General features: G+C 49.8%; 1 protein-coding gene across 1 annotated transcript in view; it reads left to right on the forward strand.

The window, feature by feature from the left end:
• DIDO1 (death inducer-obliterator 1) overlaps positions 1–17,331 on the forward strand; it is a 44,749-nt gene that overhangs the window by 3,677 nt on the left and 23,741 nt on the right. The window contains 6 exon segments of the mRNA XM_026503874.4: positions 7,945–8,111; positions 8,633–8,745; positions 9,617–10,457; positions 11,173–11,494; positions 13,439–13,651; positions 14,642–14,852. Of these exon segments, the coding sequence (XP_026359659.2) occupies positions 9,619–10,457; positions 11,173–11,494; positions 13,439–13,651; positions 14,642–14,852 (1,585 nt within the window). The 5' untranslated portion in view covers positions 7,945–8,111; positions 8,633–8,745; positions 9,617–9,618.

The raw sequence follows: 17,331 nt of genomic DNA on the forward strand, positions 1-17,331 counted from the left end.
TTTCTTGATTTTGTTCCCCCAAACCAGTGTCCTGGTGATGGACATTGGTTTGTGTCCCTTTGTTTAAAAAACAGAACAAAAAAACGAAAGTGTGGCTGGGGGCACCTTTATAAACGCACCTGCCCTTTCCAAGCACTCTCAGCCAGGTCACAGTGAGGCCTGTCACCCCTGGTCCACGGGAACAGGAATGTTGCCTGCTCTGCCCCGTGCCAAGTACATGAGGGGGTCTTGGTAAATACTTGTCAGACTCTCGTAAGAGGGCTTGCTTTCCCCACAGGCTCACCAACATGGATTGTCGTTTTAATAGATGACATCTGCCGCTTGCTGCTTGCTTGCCCTGGGCCAGCGCTGACTGTAGCTTGACACGGTGCAGTCTCACATAGCCTTTTAGCAAGCTGGGAGCTCACGGTTGTCCCCGTCTCGCAGGCAGGAAAGCACAGCCCAAAGGGAGGCGTGCTCGTTCAGCCTGTCTGCCTGTTTGGTTTGTAGCCCAGGGAGTCCTGACATGAAGCCTGTGTTCTCGTCAGTCATCTTCTGTGCTGCTCCTGGAGCCTCCCAACGCGATCTGCTCATCAGAAGAACTACCCCACTTGTACCTGGGGCGGGGGTCACTGCTGGCTGCCGTGGGCAGGACTGGGACACTGCACCAGATGTCCCAGCACCCCATGGAACAACAGGGCTAGTAGACACTGGTTGTAGACTCTGGGTTTGTTAGATTGTGCTTTAGACCGTCTTCCTTTTCACAGCATGGGTTCTTTTAGTAGTTAGAGACCCTTCTTCTGCCCTTCTCACACGTGCAGCAGTGAGAGTCTGACATTGCAGGACGTACAGGCTTCACTGTTAAATTCTGCTCTGCGTGAATCTGGAAAATGATACAGAAAGTCCTTTTATTCTATAACTTCTTTATTTAACCTTGGACTTTTTCTACTCCTGCCCAAAACAAAACTAGACATTGGCCTCTGCTAATCTGAGGGAAAGCAAGGAAGACTCCAGGTGAAACACAGTGACTTCTTGACTTGAGGTCATCAGTCATGATTCTTGGGTCTTGGCCAGCCTGTGGCTTGCAGTTCTGACAGCAGCACTCAGGAAGCAGGTGCTTGGAGACAAGGCCTCTGTGTCTTCTCCAAACCATGCTGTCTCTGAATTCAGGTAGCAGTCACTATGCCATGCTATCATTTCGTCATTGGAAATAAGCGCCTTCTCTGTAATCACTTGAAACTGTGGTTCAGGAAGGGCAGGGGCAGGGTGTGAGGTACTGCCCCGTCTTGGTCTTACTGACTGGGAAAGGCCCAGAACCGCTTTTTGCCTTTCGAGAGCAGTCCTGTCAGGTTACCTGGGAACTCAAGATCCTCTTCCACACCTGGGGTTACTGGGGACACCACAGAGCTTTTGTTTATGTCGTTACGTCTGTTGGTATTTACTGGGCTTGGCGTGAGGACGGAGGCATGTAAACTTACTCGTTTTTAAATAATAAAACCTTGTACGTTAACACGAGCAATACCGTACAGAAACTATTTTCTAAGAAACAGTAAGAGAGGTAGCTTGTTTTGTTTTATGGTTGTTGTTTTTTTAATTAATCTCTTTGACTTCTGGCTTAACACATCTGCCCGAAGACTGTGATAACATCACTGTCATTTAGCTTCTGGAAAGCTCTACAGTACACTCCTGCGAGTGCCAGTGAGAGAGGCATACAATGTCTCGTGTGTTTGTGCAGATACTTTGACCTCATGGACCTCCTGAAAGGCCTGTGGACCACATTTTGAGAACTTCTGCTCTAATTATGATTAGAGTTGCTCCTGTTAAGAAATGAGAACTTTAGGGGCGCCTGGGTGGCACAGCTGTTAAGCTTCTGCCTTCGGCTCAGGGCGTGATCCCGGCATTATGGGATCGAGCCCCACATCAGGCTCCTCCGCTATGAGCCTGCTTCTTCCTCTCCCACTCCCCCTGCTTGTGTTCCCTCTCTCGCTGGCTGTCTCTATCTTTGTTGAATAAATAAAATATTTTAAAAAAAAGAAATGAGAACTTTACAAAATAGTTGACTCTAAACTTTAACACTTATGGAAATGGGTTACTTCTAGGAAGATAGACAATGTCTTTGAATTTTTTTATTGGCTCAGTTATGTGTTTGCTTTTTGCCAAGATCGTGGAATAAGGGTGATTTGTAGTTCCAGTGCACACTTCTCCCTCCAGTAGACCACCTGTGAGGAAGCAAGAGGCCCAGAGCATAGCCAGGGTGCTGTCTGGGTGGGAGGGCCCTGAGACCTCTTTTGGCCTTAGGTCATGTGGCCTGACTGCAGTCTGAGCATGTAAGTGGCCCTTTGCATTGATTGTAGGATGTCCTTTCATTATACACAGCCTTTCACTGGATCCTTAATTCCTGCTGCAGGGAAAATGGGGGGTGAGCGTGGCCTATATTGACTGGAATGATCTGGTCTCCTATGGTGTGAACCCAGGAAACCATAGCAGGGTGGGGGGTTTTGCAGCAGTGCTCGCATTGGTGTCGGAAGGGAGTGCCAGTCAGCCACCCACACAGACAGCTGTGGATATAAAAGCAGTAGGGTGGCCAGTTGGGCAGGGGTCTTCCCTGGAAGATCAGGATTCTTAAGTAACAGCTACAGGACCTAGAAACTCACTCTGAGGGGAAATAGCCCCCAAAGTGCTTAGCAGGGATGACTGGCACTTCGATGTCATAGTGAACTGGGAAGTAACTTGGTGCCCTCATCCCATCTGTGAGTGTCCACCTCTCTCTGTTGGGGAAGGAGGGGAGGGGACTCTGTCTGGGAACTCATCCCAGTGTCATTCCTGGCTATTTAGCAGTAGCCAAACTTGTCCCATAGGGCAGATTTTTTAATGAGCCCAAGAACCTGTGCAGTTCAAAGGATCACCAAGTGCCAGGCGGAGCACCAGTCCCCCAAGATGTAGGATTCCTACAGTCCCTTGCAGTGTTTGAAACCATGTTTTTGTTCAGAGACACGAGGGGAGCTGGCTCAGTTTGCTTGGGCTGCTTTAACAAAAAACCATGGCCTGGGGCTGATAGAAAACACATTTATTTCTTACAGCTCTGGGGGCCCAAGATCAGGGTGTAGCATGGTCAGGTCCTAGTGAGATGTCTTCAGGGTTGCAGGGGGCAAGGGAGCTCTCGGGGGCTCTTTTTAAGGGCACTGATCCCATTCAGGAGGGTTCTGACTTAAAGACCTAAGCCCCTCCCAAAGGCCCCATCTCATAATAGTGCCGTCACCTCGGGACTAGGTTTGTTTTTTTTCTTTTCTTTTCTTTTCTTTTCTTTTCTTTTCTTTTCTTTTCTTTTCGCTTTTCTTTTTGCTTTTCTTTTCTCTTCTTTTTTCTTTTCTTAAGATTTTATTTATTTATTTGACAGAGATAGACAGCCAGCGAGAGAGGGAACACAAGCAGGGGGAGTGGGAGAGGAAGAAGCAGGCTCCCAGCAGAGCAGGGACCCCGATGTGGGACTCGATCCCAGAACCCTGGGATCACCCCCTGAGCCAAAGGTAGACGCTTAACGACTGAGCCATCCAGGCGCCCCCGGGACTAGGTTTCGACATCAGTTTCAGGGGCTGGGGCACATAGTGGAGACCATGGCAGAAGCCAGTCCAAAGTAGCAGGTGAGGAGACCGTCCGCACCATGAAACAGAGAACAGTGCAAGCCTCCTTTCCTGCTCCTTAACCGTGGTAGATGTAATGTGGCTATTCTGGCTCCTGGCGCCCATGTAGAGTTGCCCACCAAGTCACGAGCCTGTGTTCTGCGACAGAAACTGGACAGAGAGAAACCAGGGCCCGTAGCTCACCCATGCTGAGCTGAAGGCCTCGCTTTACACCAGGGCCTGGCTGGGCCTTAGTCCCCAAGAGGCTTTCAGGTAGCAGCTTTTGCTTTTCGTCTCCACATACGTGTAAAAGCAACGTACTAAGAAATTTTAAACTGGATTGTTTCTGGATGTCTCTTTATATTCATCTCCTGAGAAACTGTGTTGGGGACACCTTCACTTGATCAGAATGATTTTAATTATGACAGTGGTTTTTGGTAGCAGCAAAACTTTGAATTAGCTATAAAAGATTTAAATGTAATTAACACAGTCAAGTCCGGTTCTGTGTAGATGTTCAAATAAGCAAAAATTGGACTTCTTAGTTTACTTCGTGGGCCCAAACCTCTCTTCTCTCTGTGGTCAGAGCACAGGTGGGGTGTTTGCTGCTGGAGACCTTCAGGGTCCGTGAGGAGAGGGACAGCTCGACCTGGCCGCGGGTGCTGCTGGCGATTGGACAGCTTTGGTGCTCTCAGGGCCTGTTGTGTCGTCCAAAACTGTGGGCAGATGCTCGTTAGGGACGGTTCTGGTAATGAGGAGTGAATTATGAAAGGGTTTTCAGTGCAGAAGTCTTTTTTAGTAGTGTGAAGAGTTTTGCATCTGCTCAGCCTTCATCATCCACAGGGAGGATCAGTTGTGAGACACGCGACCCTCAGTACGAAATACAAACCTTGGCCTGGTCTGTCGGCATTTCAAATTCTCAGGTAAGAGAGGCAGAAATAATGAGGCTGTGTTGTAGCATTTGTATATAATTTCTGGTGGCAGGTTGAAATTGTTCTTTTTGAGTACTGGGGCTGGGGGTTACCGTCTTGAGAAGCAGCCCTGCTGTGGAAACAGGAGCGTCGTCGTGGCTGCGCAGCCTCGCGTCCTAGACAAGCTGCTCTCAAATCTCTAGAACCAGAGATCTTTGGGCACCTCGCCGTCATCTCTGGTGCGCATGCGTCCTGGAAGTTGCGCCTTCAGATTTTCAAGGATTTAGAGTCCTGCATCACTGACACTTACAGCAGGTTTTTGAGGTTTTGTTTTTAAGTAGTGTATTATATTTTGGGAGGGTATTTTGGGCTTTGTTTTTAAGAGACCACATCTGACAGCTTGATAAAGTTGGGAGAATCTGAAGGGAGAATTTAGTAATTTTAGAACAATTTTGTGGAAGGAAATGCTTGGCCCCTTCTCATACTGAAGCACAGAGATGTGTTGTTGCTTTGCACGTATCCAGGGTGTGCTTAACTAATAGCAGCGTAATGAAGTTCTCACAACGTGCTTCCTGGATCCCTGGGGCTGTCACAGCTCTGCGCGGTAACAGTGGTGTTGCCAGCCTTCCCAGGGAGGGGGCATCTGCGGTGGCTCGCAGAAGCCAGTCCAGACAGTGGCATTTCCCTGTACGGTGTGCTGTCCGCTGCTGAGCACCAGTCGGTGGTGTAAAGTGTACCGTTTCCCCCGAGAATGTCCTTGGAGAGACAGCAAAGACTCTTAGTGCCCTTGAACCTCATCACTTCAGCGTCCCGTCCCATCGCTTTAAATTCCCTGTTGCAATGAAATGGCAAGTACCTATAAAGCATTTCTGTACCCAAAGCAGGTGGCTCTCCAGGAGGAGCCCTGTGCCACACCCTCTCATGGAACACCCCTCATGCTGGAAAGAATGGACAGGCTCCAGTTTTCAGACCCAGTATTTGGCAGGCATTTTCTCAGAGATGAGAAAACGTGAGTTTCAAGGAAAGCAACTGACGATGTTTGCTGCTAATGATAAAATTTGAGCTTGTTCAAGTAAAAATTACAGTTTTGAAAAGCTTATATCTGCTGGCATGAGCTTGATGGCTTCCCAGTAATTAAAGACATTTGAGGGGCTCCCCAGTGGCTCCATCGGTTAAGTGTCTATCTTCAGCTCAGGTCGTGATCCCGCTTCTTCCATTCCCTTGGCCCCTCCCCCCACTCGTCTCTCTCACTTGGTCTCTCTCTGAAATAAATAAAATCTTTTAGAAAGGAAAATAAGGACATTTGAGGAGGTGGGTGCCGATATTAACTGCGCATCTTCTGTGTTTGTGGTGAAGTGTGCTGACCTGTGGACCCTGCGTAAGTCGGTAAAGTGGGGTTTTCCACGTGACCACCATGCACAGGGGAAACGGTGCGTCTGGAGTGTGCGCAGGACAGACCGTGGCTTCCCCATCAGAAAGCGCGGGCAGTTTGCTGGCACGGTGTCAGGGCTCAGGCTCCACACTGCGGCTGTCCTTAAGAAACTACTGTTTGTTGAATTTCGGCCTGGTGTCAAAGAACATGCAGAATTACCTGGAAACTTTCTCAGTTTTAATTTTGTAAATACTGATACATGCCACATAAACAGAAGCTTTTTGGAGCCCTCCATTTTTAAGAGCGTAAAGGAGCCCTGAGAGCAGAACATTTGAAAAGCTGCCTGTTCCTAAATTGCTGGCCGGCCATTTGCTTGTGCTGTGAGAGAGCAGCTGGGAGGCTCTGGCTTGTGTACAAGTGCTTCTATGCATGTGAGCTTCCCCAGTGTTCGTCCAGCGTCACGTTAGTGGGAAACGGAGCACTTCGCAGCCGAGAAAAAATACTGCACTGAGAAATGTGGAAAGATAGTTGTACGTTATTTCAGTGCACTCCGTGCCCGTGGATTGTTCTCGTGTTCCCGGTTTCAGGGATGACCACCTTCCTTTTCCTTCCTGAGGAAAGCGCTTCTTACCACAGTGTGATTGCAGCTTCCTGACCGTATCCTTCCTGCCACACACTGTGTGCCGAAACCGCACACCACATCCAAGTTGTACTAGGGACTCAGCATGGCTTTTTGTTCTTTTGTCTTGATACACACGCTTTTGTTTCATGTGCTGAAATTTTTATTAGGATTTCTGTGTTGAAGAAATTATCAAAACATTAGTTTTGCAAAGCTAAAGTTGAGATAAATGAATCAGATGATCTGAAATGATTTGATTATTCTGAATATACTGTATGTCATCCCACTCACAGAAATAACTAGATTTTTCCGTTTTCCTTTTTTAATTGATTATTCAAAACTCAAATCCAGAAATGTGTTTTTCAGGTTAATGTGTATTTAATTTTTCATTTCTAAGTACGTTTTAATTTCCTTGCTTTTATAAATGCTCAGTGTTATGAAATATAAAAGTAAAGTTTATTTTTACTTTCTTCTGAGAAGTAAAGGCATCTGAACGTTGAAGTCTCGATTTGAGATGCATTTACCACATTTGAGAGATTTGGTGGCCATGGTGGTGGATTTGGCTAATCAGAGTGGAATGAACACTGTCTCTTTAAGAGGAGCCGCCTCAGAATGTTTGTCTTTGTTCTGGGGTCGCTAAGGAGACCACAGCTCTGTACCTACCTGTAGTACCCACCTGGAGGGCAAGGGCAGTGGCGGTGGAGGTGAGGGCTCAGCTTGGGAGGGACTTGGGAGGGGCACTGGGGGCCAGAGTGTGAAATGTGTGAAAAGATCAGTATGGAGGATTTATCCAGGAACAGAGGCCTGTTCCGTGTGCGTTTCAACTTGGAATGGTTTTTTGCGGGACTGTAATCTAGGAGAACTGCTTTTTAAATTCATGTAGATGAAATGTAGCACATGGATGTTAAGTGATTATTAGTCTTCTAAAATTTTGGGGGGGCTTTTAACTAAATGGTGGCATATCTTCAGTATTAAGAATTTTTAAATACTTCTCTTCATGGATGATTTTGTTCAGCCTTTTCATGTTTGGTGTTTCTCTCTGTGTTCGGCTTTATCAAGCTGACCCCATCTCAAAATTTGAGTAGGATCATAATTGGAAAGCAGCTGATAACCAGCGACTGGTTTTGAAACCGCCGGGCTGCTGAGGCCTCTTCACTGTTACCGGCAGCTTTCTCCCTGCCACCCCTCTGTGGCCCGGCCCAGCCACCTTCTGTCAGAGTGCGGTCACAGTGCCCTCCCTTCTGCAGAAGTCCTTAAAGAAGGGAACTGTGTTTTTCCTTTTCTTCCTCTTCTTTTTCTTCTCTCCCCCCGCCTCCGGACTCTGTGAGTGGGTCACATGATAACTTATGCTCAAATAATAGATTACTTGGAAAGTTTGATGCTTTTTTTATGTGGTTTTAGTTATAGTTACTTGAATCTATAAATGATTTTCTTATTTTCTTTTAGGAGCTTACTCCATGGGAACGGTCTTGAGATGATCTTTATTGTTACCTGTGAGCAGTGACTGACAGCAGCAGTGTTTGAGGCCAGGCCGTGTGTGCGGACCAAGTGATCCTGTCCATCGGGCGTTTGGGCCTCTGGAAAACGTGCCCGAGCTTTTGGTGTCGGGGCAGGTAACGCAGCACCAGTGGCAACATCAGCAACACAATTTTCTCTTAATGGGTTTGAAATTGTGTGTCCTGTTTCTGAAGTGGCATTTTATGTGAGGAAACATGCAGTGTAACATTCATGTTTGTTCATTTGAACTTTAGCCCTAAGGGTTTAGACAGATGTTCAGCCACGTGCTGAGAATTTGACCCCGGGCACTCTTTTATTTTTCCATTGGCATTTTATTGGTGCACGTACTTGACGTTGTATACTCTCTTTGGTGAGAGATGTGTTTTGTTGAGGAGAGTTCTTCCTGCACGAAGTCTCAGGACCGGAAAAGTGGTGTGGTTCTTGCTGGCACACGTGCCGATGTCACAGCCACTCCCGTAAGGTGCTGGGTGGCCTGGGCACGTGCTGGCCGGGCTCTAGAGTGAAGGGTCTGTAGAGCCAGCAGGAAGATGGGAGCAGTGTGTCATGGGAAGTTAAAAAAAAAAAAAAAAATCTGGTTGCTTGTGGTTTTGAATTTTGCGTATTTTGTATTTTGAAGGTTTTCATCCCATTACAGTCCTTCCCCTACGATGGAATGTGGCGTAAGGGCTGAGTCAGCATTAACTTTTCAATGTGATTGAAGCCTGGACAGCTTGGAAAAAAATTTCGAAGGTATATACTGTCTTTTTCAGGTTTTCTCATTTGAAACAAGAGTTTTCACAAGCATGATCCTTTAATAGTCTGTCAAAGTGAGCAAGAATAAATGCACATAAAGCTGTTCCCCCATCATTATTTTCTAAAGTGGCCAGGGTACCTGTTGCTGCATAACAGCTAAGCCCAGAGTCAGGGCTCAGGAATCTGGGCAAGGCTTAGCCAGGTGGCCCTTACCTGCACGAGGTGTCCATGGGGGACACTCACACTCGGCTTGCAGCAGGGCTGGGGTGCGGGGTGCCCTTTTCTCTAGCAGGGTGGTCAGACCACTTATATAGCAGCCCAGGGCTCCGCAGCCCAGGATGGAAGCAAGCAAGTCCTCTTGCAACCTAGGCCTCGAGCCAGCGTGGTACTTCGTCCTCTGTGCCCAGGGTGTTGGGGGGTGGGGACGGGGCAAGGCGCCTCCCGGCACTGCGGCCCTGCTCTGCTCACGCTCTTGCGCTGCTTACGCTGTTCATCTTTGGATGGGGCTTCCCTGCCACCTGTTGGGTGGAGCCCTGTGCTGAGCAGCTAAGTGTTGGCGGGATGGGTTTGAGTCGCTAGCTGCTGTTGTGTACAGAACGTTAGATGTGTGACTGTTGAGACTTCTGTCTGGAGTCCCCTCAGATCTGCTCCCGTGCTGCCTTCTAGGGAAGTTTGGTCAAGAGACCTCGTTTGAATAGACACCTTCACTTTGTGTAGGTAGAAAATTGTTGTTTCATCCATGGCTGTGCTCCCTTCTTTGTGTGAGTTAAAGGCTGTGTGTACTTGTAGCTCAGGGATTTGTTAGTTATTTGCCAAGAAATGTCGCCTTGTTAACATTGCTCGTGGTTTGGGTCCGTTTCACCGTTAGGTATGGATGAGAAAGGTGACCCAAGCAATGACGAAGTGCCCAAGGCCATCAAACCCACCAGCAAAGAATTCAGGAAAACGTGGGGCTTTCGAAGAACCACCATTGCCAAGCGAGAGGGCGCTGGGGATGCGGAATTAGACTCTCTGGAGCAGCAGCCCCAACAGCAGCAACAGAGCCTTTCCTTGCGACGTAGCGGGAGGCAGCCGAAGCGGACTGAGCGGGTGGAAGAATTTCTTACGACAGTCCGACGCAGAGGAAGGAAGAATGCACCCGTCTCCCTTGAGGATTCCAGTGAACCAGCGTCTTGTCCAGTCACGGATGTGGAGACGGCGTCTGAAGGGAGTGTGGAGAGCACCTCTGAGGGGAAGGGTGGGCCCACGTCAGGCTCCACGGGTGATAAAGAACGACCAGCTGCCTCAGCAAAGGCCAAAGGAGGGGAGGATGAGGACGACACCTCTGACAGTGACAGCGATGGGTTGACTTTGAAAGAACTTCAGAACCGCCTGCGAAGACAGCGGGAACAAGAGGCGGCCGACAGGCCCCCCAAGAGCCTCCAGAGCCGCCTGAGGAAGAAGCGCCGGGAGCAGGATCCCACGCAGACCGTGGACGTAGAGACGGGCAATGCCACGGAGAGCGTGCTGCCCCGCAAGCAGGAACCCGAGGCTGAGCAGGGCACAGTGTCCCAGGCTGAGAAGGATGGTGGAGACAGGGAACTGGAAGGGAAGGCAGCTCAGGGAATCGAAGGTGGAGACCCCGGGGATGTGGGCAGACAGAAGCCCGAGTGTGAGGCCTATGAGCCCAATGCTCTGTACTGCATATGTCGTCAGCCACACAACAACAGGTAGGCCATGGTATTGGGGGGGGGGTGGTGCCGGTGACCCCCAGCTTCCAGAGAGATCCAGGACATGAAAACAGCAGGGAGGTTTCTGTTCATTTTGAGGGGACACATTCCAGAGCTGGGCTGCATGAGTAACTTACTCAGTTGGAAAGGATGAACGGGGGGTTGATTAAAACAAACAAACAAACACAGAAGGGTAGGGGCTTCCTGTAGCCCCACGGGTTTCCCAGTGCCACCTCGGGGGGTGGGGGGCGTGAGAGCGCAGACTGAGGCGCTCCGCCATCCTCCATGTCTCCTGCGCGGCACCACTGGACGCTGTCCTGCAGGAGCACTCGTGAGCAGGCTGTGATCGGGCTGCAGTTGAAGCATCTAGAGCCTGCTGGGTGCTGGGTGGTGCTGCGGACCTGCCACCTGCGGTGTCCGGTGGGACAGAGGGGTGTGCTGGTCCGTGGAGACGAGTGCAGGGTCTCCAGGCTGGAATGCTGTGAAGCCTGCAGCTCACTCTCAGAATGCTCCCCTCAGAAAAGAGAAGACACAGACTTCTTTGAATGCTAATGAGGTCAAGAGAAGGGCATAGGAATGTTCTTTATTCTGTTCTCTCCTTTTTTGTATTTTGCTTTATTTCATAATGTGTTAAAACCAATTCAGCTTTGTAATACGCCTAAAATTGAGTGTTTATTGTTTTTCCATTCCTAATGCTGGTGTTTTACAATTTTAGGTTTATGATTTGCTGTGACCGATGTGAAGAATGGTTTCACGGCGATTGTGTGGGCATCTCTGAGGCCCGGGGACGGCTCCTGGAAAGGAACGGCGAAGATTACATCTGCCCAAACTGCACCATTCTGCAGGTGCAGGATGAGACGAACTCAGAAAGCACAGAGCAGCAGGAGGCCAAGTGCGGGCCCGCAGACGCGGACGGCACAGACTGTACAAGTATAGGAACAGTAGAGCAGAAGTCCAGCGAAGACCAAGGAATAAAGGGTAGAATTGAGAAAGCCGCGAACCCAAGTGGCAAGAAAAAGCTCAAGATATTCCAGCCTGTAAGTACCTGTCTGCGAGGCCAGTGATAGAGGGTGACTTCATAGATATCAGACTCCCATCAGCAGAAACATCAAGACTCGAAGAGTTGGTCTTTCTTTTGGAGCAGGTTAGGTTTTTCCCTCCAGATGGCATTGTGTCTGCTGCACGCTGAGCTCTGGGGTCAGGCAGTCCCTGCACAGTGGTTTCGTGGGCCTGCCACACACCGCACTCCTGCAGGATGCCACAAGGGACCTTTTTTTCTTTAAGTCTTATCTGCCTCCTACACTATTAGTATCGAGTTAATGTTTTCCTTAAACAGATTCATTTTTAAAAGTTAGTTTTTCTTTAAATATTTTTCTTGGAATGTCGATCTTCACATACACATATTAAAATTATTTTGAGTTCCTGAAGGAAACGTGCACCGGTTTGACCTGACCCCATCATCCTGAGAGAGGTGGTGGTCTTGCACCTGCCTCACTGTGAGACACCCAAGAGTGGTGCTGGTGATCTGAGCCCCCCGGGGCGGCGGGGACACACACACACACACACACACACACACACACACACACCACTTTTCCCTGGCATCCAGGGCATCTCCCACGGCTGCTGCTGGCATCACCCTCTGAAACAGTCTCAGGCAGTCTCTGGTACGGTCATGGTTCTTTGTCACATCTCTCCTGTGTCATCAGCTTCTGATGTTGAGGAATGCTGTCACAGGCTGTCAAGATCATGTTCCTGAGTCCTTAGGCAGCCTCGAATTGGAGGCCTGTCCTTTAGCAGGCATTGGGTGTGCAGAAGCTTTGAGGGCTGTGGGAGCGTCGAGGTGGAAGTGCTGTGAGGTCTGGACCATTTAAACAATCGCGTGGAGTTGTCAGGACGGGCTGAGTTGGGGATATGATGTTAACTGTTTGTATCGCCTTTGGTCATTAAGAAAAATTCATGGAAATGGGACAATGGGAAAAGTCATCTTAATTTCATTTCTTTATTTCCGATGTTTGAGGCTGCATAAGCTTAGATTTTATTCTTGGTCAAACTTGGATTCTATGGAAGAAAAACAGTCTCAGAATACCTAATTGGAGAAGTAAGATTTGGCTGAAGTCCATTTGGGGGCTAGGTTAGGTCTCATTAGATCTCTTGCTGGGTGACTAGTGAGCACAGTCTTAGCAGCCTCACACAACACAGACTTATTAGCTCAGTTTCCGTGGGTGAGAAGCCTGGGCCTGGCTTAGCCAGGCTTCTGCACGGGGCCTTAAGAGATGCACCCCGGTGCCAGTGTAGCTGGGGTCTCATCAGAGGCTCGGTTGGGAAGGACCCACGTCTGAAAGGCTCCAGTGGTTTCATGTCTAAATGTGTCCTGTGCCATGTCTGTGGCTCAGCAGTGCTAAAAGTCACTCATTGGTTGAGATTCGCATTGAATGGGTGTTCCTGGATTTCATTATGGGAGCCTCCCCCTGAGACCCTTGCCACCTGGGTCCCCTCACAAGGCCTTTTGCTTCTTCAAAACCAGCAGTGGAGTCTTGTCTCTACTGCAAGGCCCCGTCCCTCTTGTGACGTTTTCTGTTGATGAAGCAGACTTTCCATTGCTCAGAATCGTCTCATTTGGAACCTTAGTTACATCTGCAAAACTCCCTGTTTGCCTTGCAATGGAACCTAGTTGTGGGTGTGAACGCCCATTGTGTTGAACAGTCCCCAGAGCCAGTATGCCAGGGCAGAGTCCCAGGGCCACCTCCCAGTTCTGCCCGCCGCGGGTTGTGTGAAGTGTAGTTACTGTGAGTGCCATGCCATGGGATAGATCGGGTCAGGCGCTTTGAAGAAACAAAGGTACGTTTTTATTGGCATTCAGAATGCTGTTAGTGTCTCCATTAAAAATAGCGAGCTCAGTAGCGTAAGTAGGAGTTCCACGAAGTACCGTAACTACCAGAGTTGGTAAGTGCATTGTTTGAAGCCATGTGTTTTATCTGCAGGTTGTAGAGGCTCCCGGTGCCTCAAAATGTATTGGCCCCGGGTGCTCTAACGTGGCACAGCCTGACTCGGTTTATTGCAGCAGTGACTGTATTCTGAAACATGCCGCAGCTACGATGAAATTTCTAAGTTCGGGTAAAGAACAAAAACCAAAACCTAAAGAAAAGGCCAAGACGAAGCCAGAAAAGCTCATTCTCCCAAAATGTAGCGTTCAGGTAAGTTGATCAAGACCAGCTGTTCGAACCGTTGAAGTGAGACGTGTCTGCATGTTGGCAGGGCAGGGCAGGCACAGTTGACTGGTTTGTGGCACGTGGGGAACAGCGGGCACAGACGGAGCGCCACTTGTACCTGCTGACTCCTCTTCCAGCCTTCCGCGTGGGCCCTGTCAGTTACCCACCAGCGTCTGTTCTGATGTGCTCTTCCCGCTCTTAGGGAGGGAGTCGTTAGCCCTAACCACAGCGAAGCAGGCGTGGGAGCTGAGCCGTCCGTCCGGGAGCTGGCAGTCTTGGGAGAAGAGCTGGGGTTTGTCCGTCTCCGTGACATTTGGATTCACAGGCGGCCGAGGGTGGGAAGTGGGTCTCAGACAGCCGGGCTGTGTGCCTCACCTCAAGTCCTAGCTCTTGGGATTGTGTCTGTCCTGTGCTGCGTGTGACTTGGGAAGAGTCGGGGGTGCTTCAGGAGTCGCTTGCTTGACCCTCGAGGCCCTTGCCCAGAATTTTGCTCAGGTTGGTGTGGCTGTGTTGCAGCCCCCGTTGTATCTGTGAGGAGCAAGGCATAAGTAGTGCTGTTGGGAGTCCTCTCCGGGTTTTCAGTGCTTGCTTGGCCTTTAGGTGGCATAATTTTTAAGGCTGGTGATTCTGAGTCCCAGGACCCCCAGAGCAGCAGTTGCTGCTGTGCAGAGCACTGTGGCGGCCGTGCCGAGCGCCTGCAGACGAGCCAGGGTACCACGCTTCTCCAGTCTCCCAGTGTCCACAAGGCTTGCCTGGCACCCAGGTCCTTGCTTGTGTCCCTCCCTCCACATCGCTTGGATGTGTGAGTGTAGCCCAGCCCTGCTGCTGAGCAGGTGCAGAGCCCAAGGTCGGGGCGGTGAGGGGCTTCAAATGACCCCAACCAAAGAGTGTATCGTGACCTCTGTTGCAAAGCGGTGTGAGTGAAGGCTGCTCTCTCTGACTTCCTTAATGATTGGGGTTTTGTTGGTTATCCAGGCAGGCTTTAGAATCGCTGCTGTGCACAAGAGACCGGCTCCAGATAAGAAAGAGAACACTGTGAAGAAAGCAATGGTGGCCCCATCGAGGAGTGAGGTCCTCGTGAAGGAAGCGACTAGTGAAGGCACGCCGTCCTGGGCAAGCGACCACAATTACAATGCAGTAAAGCCAGAACAGACTGCTGCCCTCTGGCCGCCACTGTTGTATAAATGTATGTATCACCTAGGGGTAGCGTCTGGACCCTTCCTGGTCTTTCTGGACAGCCGTCACTCGGGTCTGTCCAGGATCACAAGCTCTAGCCATGTTTAATGCTGCACCTGCAAAGATGGAAGCAGATGCCTGAGCCCCACATGCCTCGAGCCCCATGCACCTTCTCGGTCTGTTGGCCCTTCCTGTCGGTACAAACCTCAAAAAGCTGTACCAACCTCATTGCTAATTGTCTCACCTGGCAACCGATGTCTTTAATCTCCTTAATTGTCGTTGTCGGGCTCTGGTAAGTATCTGTGTGGTCTTCGGCGAGGTCACACTGGGTAGACATGCTCCTGGCATCCAGACTCTGGCCGCGAGGCCCTTGCAGGCTTGTTGCGGCCGCACTGGCTTAGGAGTCTCTCCACCTGTCTGCTCTCCGCACAGGGAGGCCTCACTTTCCTCTTGTGGGAATCCACTTCTACAGATAGTGTCACAGCTGATACTCAACTCAAGTGTGATTTTTCAGGAGTTAAATTATTTTTGATCCAACGGAATTTTTTGTGTGTGCAACTCAGATGCTACGTGCACACACGCGCACACACACGCGCACACACACGCACACACGCATGTTCACGTTCTGAAGGCTCTTTGCTGCTCCATGTGTTCTAAGGTAAGTGAGTGTGATGTGCTGGCCCTTGGAGCAGGGCCCTTACTGAACGGAGAGTGCCAGCAGTAACCGGGATCTGACGCTGCCTGGGGCCCTGCTCTCTAGATCGTGCAGCTGGGTCTCTCCTCTCTGTTCTGGCTTCTCAGCCAAGCCCTCCAAAATTACATTTTGGAAATTTAAATAGTTCCATAAGATACATCTTATTCTATTATTAAGATTATTTTCACTGTTTTAATTTATGTTCTTTTATGTTCTGTGCCTTTTACAAGAGTACCAAAAACCTGCATAGCTTTAAATTCCAAGACCGTAGGCGTGGGCTGCACTGTCCTGCGGGAGGTGGGTGGGGGGGAGTTAAGAGGGAGCTATTCCATTACAGGATTAACTGCCTGATGTATTAAATGAGTCCCTGAGACACCTTAGGTGGTTTGAGGTACTTCATGCTAACAGCACGTCTCAGATCTTCCACAGAGCACTTTGACAGAGTCTCGCACATACCTGAAAGTGAGCGTTGCGGACCAGTGACCACGGGTGGGGAGCAGTGGCTTTGGGATACTGTGCTCTGGGGCTCTGAGTTGGTCATAGCCACATAACAGAATGAAACGGTGGGGGGAACCCAGAAGCCCCGGGTGGCTGGCTTCAGTACAGCTCCGTCTCTACCAGCCGGACTTGGAAAGCTGCCGTGAGGCTCCCAGTGTGCACGGGGAGGGTGGGAAATGAGGGTGGCTCCCGTCCCTGGGTTCTTCCCCCTCACTCCATCTTTGAGGGGAAGGGAGGCCAGGAGGAGGCCTGCTTCTCTGCTCCTTTTCACCCCTGCCTGCTCTCTCCGCACGTCAGCTCCTCACTGAAGCTCGTCCTGCTTCAGTTGACAGAAAGCTGGGACAGATCGATGACTGACGGCCCTTCTCAGCATGTTTACATCTCAAAATTAAAGCTGATGGATACCCAAAATGTGTAGCATGCATAAGGGACGTATTTATGAGCTAGTTGCTTCTGATCCTTTTTTGTTATCCCAGAAATGTCATCTTCCGGTCATTGATAAAATACCCAACTTCTGCCTCGGTGAGTAGCAGTTGTGTGTCTGCCTCTCCCCCATCACTTCACAGTTGGGGTATCAGGCAGCGTACACACACACACAGCAGAACCCTACCTCCCCACAAGGACTCCCACCTGCCTTTCTGGCTGGCTGCAGAGCATGTGTTTCTGGGTTGGGGTGGCTAGATTTGGGGTACAGCTGCTATTGGGGCCATTGTTAGAAGGAAGTGTTCCCACATTGACCTGCGTACATGTCAAGTCTGTGGGTATAGCCCCCATTCCGCCCATAGTGCCCTCTTTTGAGGGAGTGAGACACTGCCGAGGACGTGCCCTGGGCTTCCCTCTCCTTCCCAGGCCACGGCTGCTGCCCTTGGGTCGTGGGGTAGGGACAGCTGTCCATGAACAGGGTTTGAGGGGACCTCCCGTTAAACAGGGACTTGGAAGCTCTTTCTGCTTCTCCCCACAAAGGGGGATCGGCAGATGCTTTGTGTTCTCCAGGTGTTGCAATTCACAGATCGTGGTTTTTCTCACTAGTTTCTGTATGGCTATTTCACGTATGGAAGCCACTGCCGCTTTATTTACTACTTCCTTAAATCGTGATGTTTCTGTTCTTTTTCAATGTCGAGTCAGCCTCCCATTTTCAAGGCATGAAGAGGGCTGAAAACTTTTTTTCTAAAATGTCCCTAATTTAGTAGTGTTTGGAAGTGGAACTCTGATACTCGTAAGCACAATTCCTGGTATCTGCGACCCCCTGAGTGGCTCATTAGGGGACTTAAAACACTGGGATTCTGAATTTTGACTG

Source organism: Ursus arctos, unplaced genomic scaffold (genome assembly GCF_023065955.2).
Source record: "Ursus arctos isolate Adak ecotype North America unplaced genomic scaffold, UrsArc2.0 scaffold_16, whole genome shotgun sequence".
Lineage (NCBI taxonomy): Eukaryota > Metazoa > Chordata > Mammalia > Carnivora > Ursidae > Ursus > Ursus arctos.